The 18357-nt window shown below is 36.8% G+C and overlaps 1 protein-coding gene and 1 non-coding gene across 3 annotated transcripts in view; one reads left to right on the forward strand and one right to left on the reverse strand.

Annotated features, from left to right (window-relative positions):
- HERPUD2 (HERPUD family member 2) overlaps nt 1–18357 on the reverse strand; it is a 42283-nt gene that overhangs the window by 14594 nt on the left and 9332 nt on the right. For both annotated transcript variants that reach the window (XM_029234191.1, XM_029234192.1), the window contains exons 3-4: nt 4516–4593; nt 1836–1949 (exon numbers count right to left, since the gene is read on the reverse strand). In XM_029234191.1, coding sequence (XP_029090024.1) covers nt 1836–1949; nt 4516–4593 — 192 coding nt within the window. The remainder of the gene's footprint in view (nt 1–1835; nt 1950–4515; nt 4594–18357) is intronic.
- LOC114902162 lies at nt 15158–15264 on the forward strand. Its single transcript, XR_003795387.1, has one exon. It is a non-coding gene; the product is annotated as a U6 spliceosomal RNA (small nuclear RNA).

Consider the following 18357-nt stretch of genomic DNA (forward strand, 5'->3'; position numbering starts at 1 on the left):
GGATTTTAAAATTCTCATGCTTCAGTGATGTCAGTAACTCACAGATTCAATAACCTCAAACAATATAATCTCTTGAAGACCACCTCAATTTGCTACAGCTTGAAAATAGTTTGTCAAGTGTTTTATGTAAATTTAAAACACAATTACATTTTATATAAATTCCCCACTTTAAAAAGCTGGGTACAAAATAATTTCAACATCCTTCCAAGTTCACTAAAATTGCATTTACCTGTACTGCCTTCCTATTTACAGCATGTCTTTTTGCCTCTCTACCTTCCTTAGTCCTGCCATGTGAAAGGGCCCAAGGACACACTGGTCTTTTGCAAAACTAACAAAAGCTTTAAGATGTTATTCCACACCACACAGACACCAGAAACCTTACTAGGGAGCCTGATTGTTAGGCACATGACCTGGAAAGTGTTCTTTTTTGGCATGATTTCTTGTTAAAGGGACCATCAAAATATGGTGTTCATTAAAAAATTAATAGAAAAAAGGCCTAGCCATTTGGCAGCACAGCCTAATTTCTCTAGAACTAATTACTTCTGGCCTTATTGGATAACTCTTCCATGAACAGATTTTTAAGACATTTTCAAGTCCCACTGAAATTTATCTGCCATAAAAAATTAAGAGGAATTCAACTTAATTCTCCTTTGATACTTTTTAGATTTTTATAACACACCTTAAAAAAACTGAATATATATACTAATGACATGAAATCATGAACGAGGAACCACTAGAAAAGTGAGAAGGTTCTTTGTCAACAAAAACAGGAGCAACACAACTGTGTCCAAAGACTATACACAGAACTCTATGCCAATGCCAGGGTTTTGTCCCTTCTTATGCAAGGTAGGAAACATAGAAAGACCCTTAGGTTTATTGACAAAACATATCTCAATTTAATGTAAGCTAAACTCCCATGGCTGGTACTAGAAAATACCATTGAGGCTATGCTAATTAAATACAGCAACTAGAAGATCTAGTTTCTTAAAGAAGCAGTTAACTGGCAGTATCTATATCACCCATGCCATTCATCCCCTCCTTAAAGTTTTGGCTAGATTCTTGGCAAGAAGGAAAGTACACTTAGCAGTACAAAAGTTCCCTGCCCAGGAAGTTTTAAGCAAGCTTCCACTCATCCAGTCCTTTTCTTTCACCTCCAAAAGTGTCACATAAAGCTTTTACGGGAAACCAAAAATAATTTAATATAAAAGATTTGAGACGGTGTCTCTAAAACTTGTAGACAATATCTAAGTTGAAAAGTTCAACTAGTTTTTAAAATTTCCAAAACAGTTTTAAGCAGATGGAAAAATAAGAAGGGAGAAATGAATACTCAAGTCTGAAAGAACTGAGTAGGTTAAGTAATTATTCCTCCCACAGTTGGAATATAGGCTCAAATGCAATCATTTTAAAAAACAAAGTTCTTGACTAAGCAATCTACCAAGAAGATTTAGCAAACTTAAAGTTTAAATAATTTAATCTACCTTGATTAAATATACTATATCAAATACTTTAAATATTTCTGAAATACTCGCCCTAGAGTTTATATTATATAACCATATCATAATTCTGTTTTTTGAGTATTTCAGTAATTAAACCCCTGAAGATTGGATCTATTACTGACCTGCCATATAGCAAATTATAACTCATGGGGAACAGGCTTCAGGGGATAACAATGTGTATTGGATCTCTAAAAATGAAGTTTAAATGCTTAACTTGAGCTGTTCAAAACACAGTCTCACAACCCACAAGAGCGAATTGTTCTGTTTTCCACTTAGTTTTTAAAGGCAAAAGAGAATAATCAGAAAACTTCAACATTTACTCTGCCCACAATAACTCACAGAATTGCTGCTGGATGTCAATGCTTCATGACTTTCTCTACTGGTGCTGGATTTTGGAGAACTGGGAGGAGTCCGAGAAGTACATACTAGATGAACCATATGATACTCATCTTGCTAAAATTAAAGAAGATTACATTTAAAGAGTAGTACTGGAAAATACACAGCTCAAAAATGTCAGTAGCTAAGCAGAAATACTTAATTCAGAACTTAAGTTCCTTCCTACCACAGCCATTTTATTAGTAATAAATTGCTGTCATTAGGACCCTTGTGAATTCAATATTTTGTCCATGCTTAGAAAATGGTCTCAATACTCAGGAATTGCTATATGAAAAAAATGATTATTTTGTATACCAAGCCGTTTTGAAGCAAACACTGCTGTAAAGTTGTGTCAGCACTATCTATTATTTCAATATAAAAAGATCTAGCATGTTAATATCAGAACTGTGATAGTCACACTGAAGTTTAGGCCTACAAACTTTGAGTAGTGAAATGTTTTCATTATTTGAGACCTTACAGCGATAAAGAAACTCAAGTAACTTCACTATAATCTCATTTGTCTTAGTTTTAGCAATAGTGTTTTTTTTTAAGTCAAAAACTGTTTTTATCTATAGCACTTATGCACAGACATAAAGCATATATTTGAACTATATTCTGTAAATATTCCAAATGTGTTGCCATAAATCTACAACTACGACTGAAGGAAAATGTTCTAAAAATGATTAGAATTGGCATTTTAGCTTAGCGATTTCATGAGTATATTTATAGTTAGGCATAAAGCAAGTAAATAAGATGGAGAAAGGAAAGAGAATAAAGGGGGGCAGAGAAGAACAAAGGATGGCTCAGCAATTTTAAAAAAGAAAGAAAAGGGACTTCCCCGGCAGTCCAGTGGTTAAGAATCCACCTTCCAATGCAGGGGGCGTGCGTTCAATCCCTGGTTGGGGAACTAAGATCCTACATGCAGCATGGTGCAGCCAAAATTTAAAAAAAAGAAAAAAAGCATGTGGGATCTTAGTTCCCAGACCAGGGATTGAACCCGTGCCCCCTGCAGTGGAAGCGCAGAGTCTTAACCACTGGACCACCAGGGAAGTCCTGAGGCATTCTTCTTTTAAGTCTTCTGGTTGGAAATGATTTCTGGCAGCAAAAGCCTTTTTAAATGTATGCATGTGCAGCCTCTAGCTATACTTGGGTAAAATAATAAATACGTATTTCAAAGAGCATATAGCAAAAAGGTTTTTAAGGATAAAAACAGGGAAAGAATGAAGAGGTGAAGCACAGAGGATTTGGGGGGTAGTGAAATATTCCGTACAATACTATAATGGTGGATACATGTCATTTTTACATTTGTTAAAATCTACAGAATGTACACCACCAAGAGTGAACCCTAATGGAAACTATGGGTTTGGGGTGATAATGATGTCAATGTAGGCATCAACTGTAACTACTATACCACTCTGACGTGGATGTTGTTAGTGGGGGTAGCTGTGTATGTGTGGAGGCAGGAGGTATATGGGAAATCTCTATACCCTCTGCTCAATTTTGCTGTGAACCTAAAACTACTCTAAAAAACAAAGTCTAGGGGCTTCCCTGGTGGCGCAACGGTTGAGAGTCTGCCTGCCGATGCAGGAGACAGGGGCTCGTGCCCCAGTCCAGGAGGATCCCACATGCCGCGGAGCGGCTAGGCCCGTGAGCCATGGCCGCTGAGCCTGTGCATCCGGAGCCTGTGCTCCGCAACGGGAGAGGCCACAACAGTGAGAGGCCCGCGAACCGCAAAAAAAAAAAAAAGTCTATTAAGAAAAGAAAGGGGGGGGTGAATCTGCTGCAAATTCCACTATTTTTGAGAGGGAAAGAGAGCGAAGGAGACAGAGAGGTTATTAAACCACTTTGGCAACCTGAAACTACGTGATTAAAATGAAAATGACAGCAAGAAGTCACAGTGGCAAAACTAAAATGTCAACTATCTAACAGAAGGAACACACCAGTGTAAGATTTTTTAAAGTTTCCCACAGGTGATCAATAAACATACAGGAGAGGATAGAGAGATTAGGGATATCCAGAAAACACTGAGTTAGGTCAAAGATCTAAAGCAAAACATTAACAGCTATATATTCAATTCTGCTACACTCACAAGCAAAAAGAATCTCAAACATTTGAAAAGTTCTAAAAGTATAAATTCCACAAATAAACAGGAGCTAAAAAGCTGCCATTAAAATAACTAGCATTCAGTCTGTCAAAAAAACTGTATTCAAATGTATTTAACTCTGAGTACCAGCATTCAAAGTTTGCTAACTGATGGACCAATTGGGCTTCATTCTATTTTCTGTCCTGAAATTAAACTCCTAACCGAAGTTAACTTGTATTAAAACGTAGTTTGGTCAAAAGGGTATTTAAGAGAGGAGACTATTATCAATGAAAATCCTTCACCACTACTTGAGCACTCTACTCCTGCACAGTTTACTGATAACTCAGTACTGCTTTCTTACACAAGATAACAAATCCCTGAACACAAATATATAATCCTATTTTAGATTTAGCTATCAGATGGATATACAAAACTGTTACCTAAACCCAAAAGAGTTGATCTTAAGTAACTAAAAACTAAACTGGTTGGATATCAATAAAACTTCAGAACATATCTCCTCTAGCACTCTATCTGGTATCAAATAGTGGTAGAAAAGCTTACTTTTCTGAGAATGTCTTTCAGCTGCAGGTGATCGGGAAGCAGTCTGCCAGAATACACCAATCTCTGATCCTTTGTCAACTAAGAAATGGGACAAAGAAAAGAATTCAACTTTTTCTAATTATACAAATTGAAGGTTGGGAATAAGATGCCTTACAATGGGTAAAGTAAAACTCCCTTTAGGCACAAATAAGCAGAAAACTGACATAATTTAAGAATTTTGTTTTTCCAAATTCCACTTAAGACATTAAAAGTTCAGCATATGGTAGCATATCTACTGTAGATATAATAAAATACAGATAATTACCAAATTATTTTTAAAACGAGGAAAAAAAGGTAAATTGGAAGTTCGTCTTTTCAGCCATAATGCAATCCATGTGTGACTGTCATTAAAAACCTTCAAGATTATAAATGAGAAGGTGGCTGACTTTCTATTAACAGTCAACAATGGGATAAAATTCCAAGGTCACCAGTGTTACTTTGCATTGTTTGTCAGTATTTTTAATCAAAAGTAAACATAAGATTTATTTTATTCTTTACTAACATCATGCAGGACAATTTATTGGTTTTAATTCCAAAGCCGTTTGGATTTAGTTACAGCTTTAGGTAACTATTCTTGTTTTTATTATTCCTGCCATTCTCATGAATACCTTCGTACATTTTTCAAAAACACAAGACTAAAGAAAAATCAACTCAAGGGCATGGAGATTCAAGTGCCATCTCCATATGCAACCCAAAATAGGAAATATGTTCTGGTTATCTCTGCCTTATTTTGTACTTAAAGTAAATCTGCTAAGTGCTCACACTGTAAGTTTTAAGTATTTAAAATAAAAGCATTTATGTAGAGTCCCCATAAGACCTCCTATTTCATAACTGAGAAACAGGCAAATGTTCCTTGAATTCTATTAAAACAGTTAAATATTAGCTATATCAACAATTACTAAACATGCCAAATCCAAGCAATAACTATAACAATCTTCAAACAGACTACATATGCAACATGGCTACTCAAAAAAAGTCTTACATTAAAAATAACCATAGTAGAAAGTCATACTGAGTAATATCTGTGATTCAGGGGTCCTTAGGTACCAAAGATCAAGGGAAGATATAGTTGTCCTTCCAAGATACTTAGCTTTTAGGCATAATTTAGCTTCCCCTGGAAGTATTTTTGAGTGTACCATTCCTAAAATGCACATATAAAAATTCTTATATTAACAACCAAATACAACAAAGGATTTTTTTTAAAATACATATCACAAGTCTTGAAACTTCAATCAATACATATAAATATTGAGTGGAGCACAAACAGTAAATTATGTAACATAAGTTAAATGCTAAGTAGATAATGACTGACTTAATCCCTGGACAAATGAATTATGTAATGCTTTGTAAGTTTCCAAAATATACTTATTACTTCAGCTGCAACCTAAAGAAGTTTCTTTGATAAATACTACAGTCATCATAAACTATCATTATTTCACCAGCCCAAACATTTAATAGATACTTCTATGTCATATCATTCTGTATAAAAATTATCAGTTCTTCCCTTACGAATTTTTTTTACTTTACTTTGAAACTTCTCAAACATACATAAAGTGGAGAGAATAAAATGAAACCCCTTACCATCTTCAAGAATTCCCAAATATCCAGCTCCAACAATTATCAACATTCTGCTGTTCCTGTTTCATTTACCCACCTACCCCCATTTTGTTTTTGGCAAGGAAGAGAGTTTTAAAGCAAATACCACATATTTCTTTTTGCCTGTAAAAAACAGAATGTATCTGTAACAGTTTTTTTTCCCAACTACCCACAATATTACCACATTCAACAAAATAAATATTAATTCCTTATAATGTGATATCCAGCACAGCTCAATGTTTCCCACTTGCTCAAAAATGTCTTTTTAGGAATGGTTTGTCTAAATCAGAATACAAACAAGGTTCACACATGGGATGGGGCTTTTATGTCTCTTGTAATTTTTTAACAGCTTCCACTTCTTTAAAATTTTTCCCTAGCTATTTGTTGAAGAAAACATGTTGCAATCTGGATTTGGGTGACTATGTCCTCCTGGTATTGTACAGCATGTCCTATACTCTCTGTATAATGAAGTTAGATCTAGAGGGTTGATTAAATTCAGGTTCTTTTTTGTTTGACAAGAGAACTTCCTGTTGCATCATATTATTAGCACACTGGATTGAGTGACTTACTTTTAGTCATGTTAAGTTTGATCAGTGGGTTCAAATGTTGTCAGCCAAATTCATCCCTTATAAAGTCTGCCATCAAACATTCACCTTATTAACAACCTAGATCCAACTGCCTAGATCCATTATTTCATTAGGGGTAGAAAATATTTTCTAATTCTCTAATTCTTTCTGTATTAGCTGTGCTTCTTCTAAAAGAACTTTACCTCATCGACCATTTGCTTACCTAGATTACACAAGAAAGACAGCAAAAATGCTCAATTTATTCCCTTTATCAGTTTTCAGAATGAGTGCCCAAGCAACCTCCAGAAGTGACCAAAAAGTTTTGGTTTAAATATCATTGTGAGCTTGTGGAATTTTATGTTTTTCAATGTACTGCCACCTGGTTGTTTTTGTTAATCCTCAAATTGCACCATCTTTGGCCAGTAGGAGTCCCTTCAGGTTGGATCCTATGTCACTTTGACATGACCTCTAAGAGCTTCCTTGCTTTCGGGCACACCAGGTTCATCTTCCACATTTCTTTCCCCAGGCCTGGAATCAGCCACTGTTCCAGGGGCCTTGATTCCTTTTAATGGGAAATGGCATCTAGAGACAAAATCTGGGGTCTAAGAGTGCTTATTGTTACTTGCTATTATTTCTAAGATTCTTCATTGAGGAGAGCAAGAAAATATGTATTTTTGAGAAAAAGAAACTTAAACCCTGAGTATATATTCATATTTCCAATTTTAATTAAACAGTATATGGTTTTTTATTTGTATCTCTATCACCCTGAAAATCTTTCGTGCTAATGATATTAACAAACGTATGCCATTAGCAAAAGTATTTATATGCTTTATCCTACTATGTATAATCTCAAATAATAATAACAATATTGGATGAGGTTTAAGATTTCTTGTCACTTTTTTCCATCCTTAGATATATCCCATTAGGGATATGCAGTCAAAATACAGTTTTGAAATTACTTGTAATAATTCTTCTTACAGTTTTGTCACCATCCTGACATTGTTAAATTGTTTTGTTACCATTTAGGAATTTTTTCTATTTAACTTTTTAAAATTATATATAACACACATGGAAACAAAGTAAAAATTATAGAACAAGGTACAAAGAGGTTTAGCTTCTGTCCCTACCCTCTTTCTCTATAATTCTGAATTACCCTTCCGTCATTTTTTAACAACATAAAAACCTGAATACAAATACACTTGTATTTCCCTTCTTTTCTCACATAAAAGATGGTACAAGATACTCCTTTGTACCTTGTTTTCTCACTTACTGTACCCTGGAGATTACTCCTTAGCAGTATAAAGATGTCTTCCCCATTCTTTTTGACAGATGCATAATGCTCCATTACACAGAAATACTAAAGTTTACAATATGGATATTTGAGTGTTTCCAGGCTTTTGTTATTAACCATTGTGTCCTTGTTTCATACTATTCTACTTATTTCCCTATTCCCCCACTATATCCTGGAACATGGAGCTCCCTGGTGATCTTCATAAAAGCAATCTTGGTGGAAGAGTAGGGTAAAAACTTAACTGGAATGGATTCAAGAGAACAGGAGAGGAGTACAGATACAGTGGATATTCATAATTTATAAGAAGTTGTGCACTAAAGACAGGAAAGAAATAAAGCAACAGCTAGAAGGGAAGTGGAATCAAAGAGGGTCTTGTTTGTTTTACTGTTTCATGTTTTTGTTTTTTTAAGAAGAGAAAAAAAACGTTTGTATGCCAACAGGAATAATCCAGTAGAAAGGAAAAACTGCGGATGCAGGAGAGAAAAATAGAGAATTTCAAGAGCAATGTCCTTGAGTAGCTATTAAGGGGTAGAATCTCATGTGAAGGAGTTGGACTTAGAGAAGAATATGGCAGATAGGTGAAGAAATGTTGAGAAACTTGTACATGATCCCACTACCACCTGTCTGTGTCTCAGTTTTCTTAACTGAAAAATGAGGGCAATAATAGTACCTATTTCACAGGGTTGAATTTTCACAACACTGAAAATGCACACAAACCTCTAAGAACAGGGCAGAACACCTAGTAAACATTCAATTAGCATGTGATACTAATCTCTAATACCTGCTTCTCTTACATCATGCTGTTTCCTGAGGATCTAATGAGAGATTATGTGAAAGTATGGATAAGTTGTATGACTAATAGCAGACCATCTTCATTATGTATAAGAACATGATTAGGACACGACTAAATAGGTTTGGTTAAAGTTGCAATAACTATCAGTTTTAATGACTAAAAAAGCAAGCCCTAATCCATGTTTGAGGAGCTTTCAAAAATCAGTTTAAAATGACATTTATAAATAACAAAAGGAAAGCTTTTAATTAATTTCAGCTTCTCTAAACAGAGAGAAAAGTAATTTGACATTGGTAAGAAGAAGTCCATGTCCAAAACATAAGTTACTTACCTTCAGATTTTTAGTGAAAGGATGTATTGGGTGCTAAGATGAAAGAAGTATTTACCAACTACTGCTTCAAAATGTAAGAAATCTATATATATTACCTGCTTTCTACATAGGTAATCTCCATTTTACTATTAAACTGTAATGGTAATGGAATTAATCATGTACTTTATCACAAGTATCACTTTTAAACAACATGGGGCATAAAAATATGCTATAACACTCATTATTTTGGACTACTGACAAATATATATATATATATATATATATATATATATATATATAAAAATTAAGTACAATGGCAATCAACTTAGACAGTTTACTCCCGTAATTATTTAGTAGGTAAGTTTAAAACAAATTTTTTTTCACAGAAACAATACAGATCACCATCAGTCAGCAACCTCACAGATTCCAGAAGCCCATGCTTGAAAAACTTAACCATACAAATTAAACATATTTAGTATGATCACTTAGTTTTAAAATGCAGGTACTAAATCTCACGAGAGTCAGCTACAAAGTAATCATCCTGTTATTTATATTGATAATTTTTACATCAAGATAAAAACTGAAAATTAAAGATGTTGGAGATTGGTTCAAGATGGCAGAGTAGAAGGACGTCCGCTCACTCCCTCTTACGAGAGCACTGGAATCACAACTAACTGCTGAAGAATCATCCACAGGAAGACACTGGAACTCACCAAAAAAGACACCCCACATCCAAAGACAAAGGAGAAGCCACAATGAGATGGTAGGAAGGGCGCAATCACAATAAAATCAAACCCCGTGACTGCTGGGTGGGTGACTCACAAACTGGAGAACACTTAAAACACAGAAGTCCACCCACCGGAGTGAAGGTTCTGAGTCCCATGTCAGGCTGCCGAAGCTGGGGGTCCGGCAACGGGGGTAGGAATTCCTACAGAATCAGACTTTGAAGGCTAGAAGGATTTGATTGCAGGACTTAACAGGACTGGGGGAAACAGAGTCTCCACTCTTAGAGGGCACACACAAAATAGTGTGCGCATCGGGACCCAGGGGAAGGGGCAGTGACCCCAGAGGAGACAGAACCAGACCTACCTGCTAGTGTAGGAGGGTCTCCTGCAGAGGTGGGGGTGGCTGTGGCTTGCCGTGAAAACAAGGACATGGGCAGCAGAAGTTCTGGGAAGTACTCCTTGGCGTGAGCCCTCCCTCCAGACTCCCAGAGTCTGCCATTAGCCCCACCAAAGAGCCAGGTAGGCTCCAGGGCTGGGTCGCCTCAAGCCAAACAACCAACAGGGAGGGAACCCAGCCCCACCCATCAGCAGACAAGTTTTACTTGTCTTTACAGACAAGTTTTACTGACCTCTGCCCACCAAAGCAACAATCACCTCTACCCACCACCAGTCCCTCCCATCAGGAAGCTTGCATAAGCCTCTTAGATAGCCTCAGACACCAGAGGACAGACAGCAGAAAGAAGAACTACAATTCTGCAGCCTGTGGAAGCAAAACCACATGCACAGAAAGATAAACAAAATGAAAAGGCAGAGGACTTTGTACCAATGATGAAGGAACAAGATGAAGGAACAAGATGAAGGAACAAGACAAAACCCCAGAAAAACAACTAAATGAAGTGGAGATAGGCAACCTTCCAGAAAAAGAATTCAGAGTAATGATAGTGAAGATGATCCAGGACCTCAGGAAAAGAATGGAGGCAAAGACCAGAAGATGCAAGAAATGTTTAACAAAGACCTAGAAGAATTAAAGAACAAACAAACAGAGATGAACAATACAATAACTGAAATGAAAAATACACTCGAAGGAATCAATAGCAGAATAACTGAGGCGGAAGAACGGATGAGTGACCTTGAAGACAGAATGGTGGAATTCACTGCCATGGAACAGAATAAAGAAAAAAGAATAAAAAGAAATGAAGAAAGCCTACGAGACCTCTGGGACTACATTAAACGCAAGAACATTCACATTAGAGGGGTCCCAAAAGGAGAAGAGAAAGAGAAAGGACGCGATAAAATATCTGAAGAGATTATAGTCGAAAACTTCCCTAAGATGGGAATGGAAATAGCCAGCCAAATTCAGGAAGCACAGAGAGTCCCAGGCAGGATAAACCCAAGGAGAAACACGCTGAGACACACAGTAATCAAATTGACAAAAATTAAAGACAAAGAAAAATTACTGAAAGCAACAAGGGAAAAATGACAAATAACATACAAGGGAACTCCCATAAGGTTAACAGCTTATTTCTCAGCAGAAACTCTACAAGCCAGAAGGGAGTGGCCCAATATATTTAAAGTGATGAAAGGGAAGAACCTACAACCAACAATACTATACCGGCAAGGATCTCATTCAATCAACAGAGAAATCAACAGCTTTACTGACAAGCAAAAGCTAAGAGAATTCAGCACCACCACACCAGCTCTACAACAAATGCTAAAGGAACTTCTCTAAGTGGGAAACACAAGAGAAGAAAACGACCTACAAAAACAAACCCATAACAATTAAGAAAATGGTAACAGGAACATACATGTCGATAATTACCTTAAATGTGAATGGATTAAATGCTCCAACCAAAAGACACAGTCTCGCTGAATGGATACAAAAATAAGACCCAGGGCTTCCCTGGTGGCGCAGTGGTTGGGAGTCCACCTGCCGATGCAGGGGACACGGGTTCGTGCCCCGGTCTGGGAAGATCCCACATGCCATGGAACGGCTGGGCCCGTGAGCCATGGCCGCTGGGCCTGCGCGTCCGGAGCCTGTGCTCCGCAGCGGGAGAGGCCACAGCAGTGAGAGGCCCGCATACCACAAAAAAAAAAAAAAAAAAAAAAATACCCATATATAAGCTGTCTACAAGAGACCGACTTCAGACCTAGGGACACATACAGACTGAAAGTGAGGGGATGGAAAAAGATATTCCATGCAAATGGAAATCAAAAGAAAGCTGGAGTGGCAATACTCCTATCAGGTAAAATAGACTTTAGAAAAAAGAATGTTACAAGAGACAAGGAAGGACACTATATAATGATCAAGGGATCAATCCAAGAAGATATAACAATTATAAATATACATGCACCCAACATAGGAGCACCTCAATACATAAGGCAACTGCTAACAGCTATAAAAGAGGAAATCGACAGTAACACAATAATAGTGGGGGACTTTTAACACCTCACTTAAAACCAATGGACAGATCAGTGAAACTGAAAATTACTAAGAAAACACAAGCTTTAAATGACACAACAGACCAGACAAATTTAATTGATATTTATAGGACATTCCATCAAAACACAACAGATTACACTTTCTTCTCAAGTGCACATGGAGCATTCTCCAAGATAGAACACATCTTGGGTCACAAATCAAGCCTCGGTAAATTTAAGAAAACTGAAATCATATCAAGCATCTTTACCGACCACACGCTATGAGATTAGACATCAATTACAGGAGAAAAAAACGTAAAAAACACAAACACGTAGAGGCTAAACAGTACGTTACTAAATAACCAAGAAATCACTGAAGAAATCGAAGAGGAAACCAAAAAATACCTAGAGACAAATGACAATGAAAACATGACAATCCAAAACCTATGGGATGCAGCAAAAGCAGTTGTAAGAGGGAAGTTTAGAGCAACAAGCCTACCTCAAGAAACAAGAAAAATCTCAAATAAACAATCTAACCTTACACCAAAAGGAACTAGAGAAAGAACAAACAAAACCCACAGTTAGTAGAAGGAAAGAAATCATAAAGATCAGAGCAGAAATAAATGAAATAGAAACAAAAAAAACAATAGCAAAGATCAAAGATCAATAAAACTAGAAGCTGGTTCTTTGAGTAGATAAACAAAATTGATAAACCTTTAGACAGTCTCATCAAGAAAAAGAGGGGGAGGACTCAAATCAATAAAATTAGAAATGAAAAAGGAAGAGTTACAATGGACACTGCAGAAATACAAAGCATGACCAGAGACAACTACAAGCAACTCTATGCCAATAAAATGGACAACCTGGAAGAAATGAACAAATTCTTAGAAAGGTATAACCTTCCCAGACTGAACCAGGAAGAAATAGAAAACATGAACAGACCAATCACAAGTAATGAAATTGAGTGATTAAAAATCTTCCAACAAACAAAAGTCTAGGACCAGATGGCTTCACAGGTGAATTCTATCAAACATTTAGAGAAGAGTTAACACCCATCCTTCTCAAACTCTTCCAAAAAATTGCAAAGGAAGGAACACTCCCAAACTCATTCTACGAGGTCACTATCACCCTGATACCAAAACCAGACAAAGATACTACAAAAAAGAAAATTACAGACCAATATCACTGATGAATATAGAATCAAAAATCCTCAACAAAATACTAGCAAACAGAATTCAACACACATTAAAAAGATCATACACCATGATCAAGTAGGATTTGTGCCAGGGATGCAAGGATTCTTCAATATATGCAAATCAGTCAATGTGATACACCATATTAACAAAATGAAGAAGAAAAACCATATGATCATCTCAATGGATGCAGAAAAAGCTTTTGACAAAATTCAACACCCATTTATGATAAAAACTCTCCAGAAAGTGGGCATAGAGGGAACCTATATCAACATAATAAAGGTCCATATATGACCAACCCACTGCCAGCATCATTCTCAATGGTGAAAAACTGAAAGCATTTCCTCTAAGATCAGGAAAAAGACAAGGATGTCCACTCTTGCCACTTATTCAGCAGTTTTGGAAGTCCTAGCCACGGCAATCAGATAAGAAAAAGAAATAAAAGGAATACAAATTGGAAAAGAAGAAAAACTGTCAGTGTTTGCAGATGACATGATACTATACATAGAGAATCCTAAAGATGCCACCAGAAAACTACTAGAGCTGATCAATGAATCTGGTAAAGTTGCAGGATACAAAATTAATGCACAGAAATCTCTTGCATTCCTGTACACTAATGATGAAAAATCTGAAAGAGAAATTAAGGATACACTCCCATTTACCACTGCAACAAAAAGAATAAAATACCTAGGAATAAACCTACCTAAGGAGACAAAAGACCTATATGTAGAAAACTATAAGACACTGATGAAAGAAATGAAAGATGATACAGATGGAGAGATATACCATGTTCTTGGATTGGAAGAATCAATATTGTGAAAATGACTCTACTACCCAAAGCAATCTACAGATTCAATGCAATCCCTATCAAATTGCCAATGGCATTTTTACAGAACTAGAACAAAAAGTCTTAAAATCTGTATGGAGTCACAAAAGACCCCGAGTAGCCAAAGCAGTCTTGAGGGAAAAAAACGTAGCTGGAGGAATCAGACTCCCTGACTTCAGAGTATACTACAAAGCTACAGTAATCAAGACAGTATGGTACTGGCACAAAAAAAGAAATATAGATCAATGGAACAGGATAGAAAGCCCAGAGATAAACCCATGCACCTATGGTCAACTAATCTATGACAAAAGAGGCAAGGATATACAATGGAGAAAAGACAGTCACTTCAATAAGTGGTGCTGGGAAAGCTGGACAGCTATATGTAAAAGAATGAAATTAGAACACTCCCTAACACCATACAGAAAAATAAACTCAAAATGGATTAGAGACCTAAATGTAAGACAGGACACTCTAAAACTCTTAGAGGATAACATAGGAAGAACACTCTTTGACATAAATCCCAGCAAGATCTTTCTTGATCCACCCTCTAGAGTAATGGAAATAAAAACAAAAATAAACAAATGGGACCTTATGCAACTTAAAAGCTTTTGCAAAGCCAAGAAAACTACAAACAAGATGAAAAGACAACCCTCAGAATGGGAGAAAATATTTGCAAATGAATCAACGGACAAAGGATTAATCTCCAAAATATATAAACAGTTCATGCAGCTCAGTGTTAAAAAAACAAACAACCCAATCAAAAAATGGGCAAAAGACCTACCTAAATACACATTTCTCCAAAGAAGCCATACAGATGGCCAAGAAGCACATGAATAGCTGCTCAACATCACTAATTATTAGAGAAATGCAAATCAAAACTACAGTGAGGTGCTCGCTTCGGCAGCACATATACTAAAATTGGAACGATACAGAGAAGATTAGCATGGCCCCTGCGCAAGGATGACATGCAAATTCGTGAAGTGTTCCATATTTAAAAAATAAAAAAAAAAACTACAGTGAGGTGTCACCTCACACCAGTTAGAATGGGCATCCTCAGAAAATCTACAAACAACAAATGCTGGAGGGGGTGTGGAGAAAAGGGAACCCTCTTGCACTGTTGGCAGGAATGTAAATTGATGCAGCCACTATGGAGAATAGTATGGAGGTTCCTTAAAAAACTAAAACTAGAACTACCATATGACCCAGCAATCCCACTACTGGGCATACACCCAGAGAAAACCATAATTCAAAAAGACACATGCACCCCAGTGTTCACTGCAGCACTATTTACAATAGCCAGGACATGGAAGCAACCTAAATGCCCATCAACAGACGAATGGATAATGAAGATGTGGTACATTATTCAATGGAATATTACTCAGCCATAAAATGGAACGAAATTAGGTCATTTGTAGAGACGTGGATGGATCTAGAGACTGTCATACAGAGTGAAGTAAGTCAGAAAGAGAAAAACAAATATCGTATATTAACACATATATGTGGAACCTAGAAAAATGGTACAGATGAACCGGTTTGCAGGGCAGAAACAGAGACACAGATGTAGAGAACAAATGTATGGACACCAAGGGGGGAAAGTGGCAGGGGTGGTGTGATGAACTGGGAGATTGGGATTGACATGTATACACTGATGTGTATATAATGGATGACTAATAAGAACCTGCTGTATAAAAAAATAAATTTTAAAAAAAATTAAAGATTTTGAAAATTCCTAGTCCTAAAACTATGAATCCCAGTTTCAGAAATACAAATTCTCATCAAACCTTTAAACCTAATAGCACATAATCTATTTAACCCAAAGTATAGCCAATTGAAATAGCATTACTACAAGCCCAGAGGCTGATAATCTCTTTTCCCCATGTCCTAGTTTTTTAAAGCCTATACCCACTGAACAGAAAAGCTGGGCAATGGCTAAGCAAGTCCCTCAGCAGGATGAGGAAACAGCATGACCAACAGCACCCTGCAAAAGGTTTGCAAGAAGAAAAGACCACAGCATTCACCATTTGCACCTCTGGAAGAGCAATCAAATTTAGAAAATCCATTAAGAGGCATTTGTACATTTCATTCATATCTTTAGCCACTGTCCCTCTCCAGTGTCTTTTGCTAACTTTTCCATCCAATTCTAGAATTTAAGGAAGCTTCTTCAGCTAAGATGAAAATTTGCTTTTCTATCCAAGGCCTCTCGCTCCCTCTCAGACCCAGATCCAGATATCCAACTGCTTGTTAGACATCTGACACTTTCAAATATCTTTTTTTTTTTTTTTTGGCCGCGCCAGGCAGCATGCAGGATCTTAGTTCTTGGACCGGAGATCAAACCCATGCCCCCTGCAGTGGAAGCACGTAGTCTTAACCACTGGACCACCAGGGAATCTCCACCTTCAGATATCTTAATAGGCAACTCAATATCAAAACATCTACAGTGGTTCTCAATTCTTGGTTCCCCAGATCTTTCCTCTTGCTTGTTCCCTATTCAATAACAACTTGCCACTAGTTGTTTAAGCCAAAAATCTGGGCATTATCCTCAATTTTTCTCTCACCTTGTCTAACATATCTAACCACCAGCAAATCTTACGGACTCTATCTCCAGAAGTCCCTCTCAGTCCATTTCTTTCCATCTCTATTGCCATTACCCTAACCTAAAACCATCTTGCCTGAACTTCTGTAATAGCTTCTTAACTGGTCTTCACACTGTGTTCTAGTCAGTAAATAGAGTGATCTTTTAAAAATGTGAATCACTCCTGTGACTCTCTAATGGATTCCTACCACTCTGGATTGAATTCTAATTCCACACCATAACCAGATGGTCCCAGCACATCTGGTTTCTCTCTCTTTCCAACCTCCTCTGATCATAATCTTTCCTCCTCACTCACTAGCCAAACTGGCATTCACTTAGATCCCCAATATGCCAAGTTCCTCCCCAACTCAGACATCCTACCTGCAACAGTCTCTCCCAGCTCTCGCAGGGCTAGCTCTTAACCATCTTTTGGGTCTTAGCTTTAAAGTGACCTCCTCAGAGAGGTCTTATCTGATTTACAAATTTAAAGTAGAGTATTTCCTTTCACACACCCGGTTGGTTTCCTTCATAACACAAGCCATAATCTGTAATTACCTGCACGTTTATTTCCCTAAGTGGTATATGAGTGCCAAGAATAAACGAGGGTCCATGTCTGTCTAGCTCATCCCTTTACTCCCAGAGCCTAGCACTGTGTCCTGCAGAGTAGATGCTAAATGCCGATTTATTAAATGAAGTGTTATGAGTCCAAAAGGGCTTACACAGATTTGGAAGACACACTTACTTGAAGTTCATTATATCAGTTATTTTACATGTAATCATTAAGAATGGAAATGAAGTATTTAGTCTGTGAACCATAATACTAGTTTAAAACACTTGCTGGTGCTAAATTCATTTGGTTCATTTCTGCAAATGGTACTGATATTAGCATATTATTATACTATTGAAGGAGCAATCATATGTTAGTATCTTAGTATTAACTTTACTCTAAATTAATAGTCAACTTCAAGTAAACATATCTTTTCACAGCAAGGGAACATCAATTTTCAAAAAAGCAGAATATAATAAAATTACATGGTACTCCCCGAAAATACATGAAGCAAAAACAAGTGTGGATGAGGATGTGAAGAAAGTAGAACTCTCATACATTGCTGGTGGGAATGTAAAATGGAACAGCCTCTGGAAAAGCCTGGGAGTTCCTCAGAAAGCCACCATATGACTCAGTATACATCCAATTCCATTCCTAGGTATATACCAAAGAGAACTGAAAACAACAAATCCACACAAAAACCTGTAAAGGAATGTGCACAGCAGCATTATTCATAATAGCCAAAAAGTCGAAACAACTCAAATGCTTTGATGAACGGATAAACAAAATGTGACATTTACATATAATGGAATATTATTGGGCCATAAAAAGTAATGACGAACTGATACATGTTATAACACGAATGAACCTTGTAAACATTATGCTAAGTGAAAGAAGCCAGACATAAAAGGCCATATATATTACAGTTAGATTTATGTGAAATTTTCAGAATAGGTGAATACATATAGA

Source organism: Monodon monoceros, unplaced genomic scaffold (genome assembly GCF_005190385.1).
Source record: "Monodon monoceros isolate NGI ecotype Baffin Bay Population unplaced genomic scaffold, NGI_Narwhal_1 Super_Scaffold_2, whole genome shotgun sequence".
Classification (NCBI taxonomy): domain Eukaryota; kingdom Metazoa; phylum Chordata; class Mammalia; order Artiodactyla; family Monodontidae; genus Monodon; species Monodon monoceros.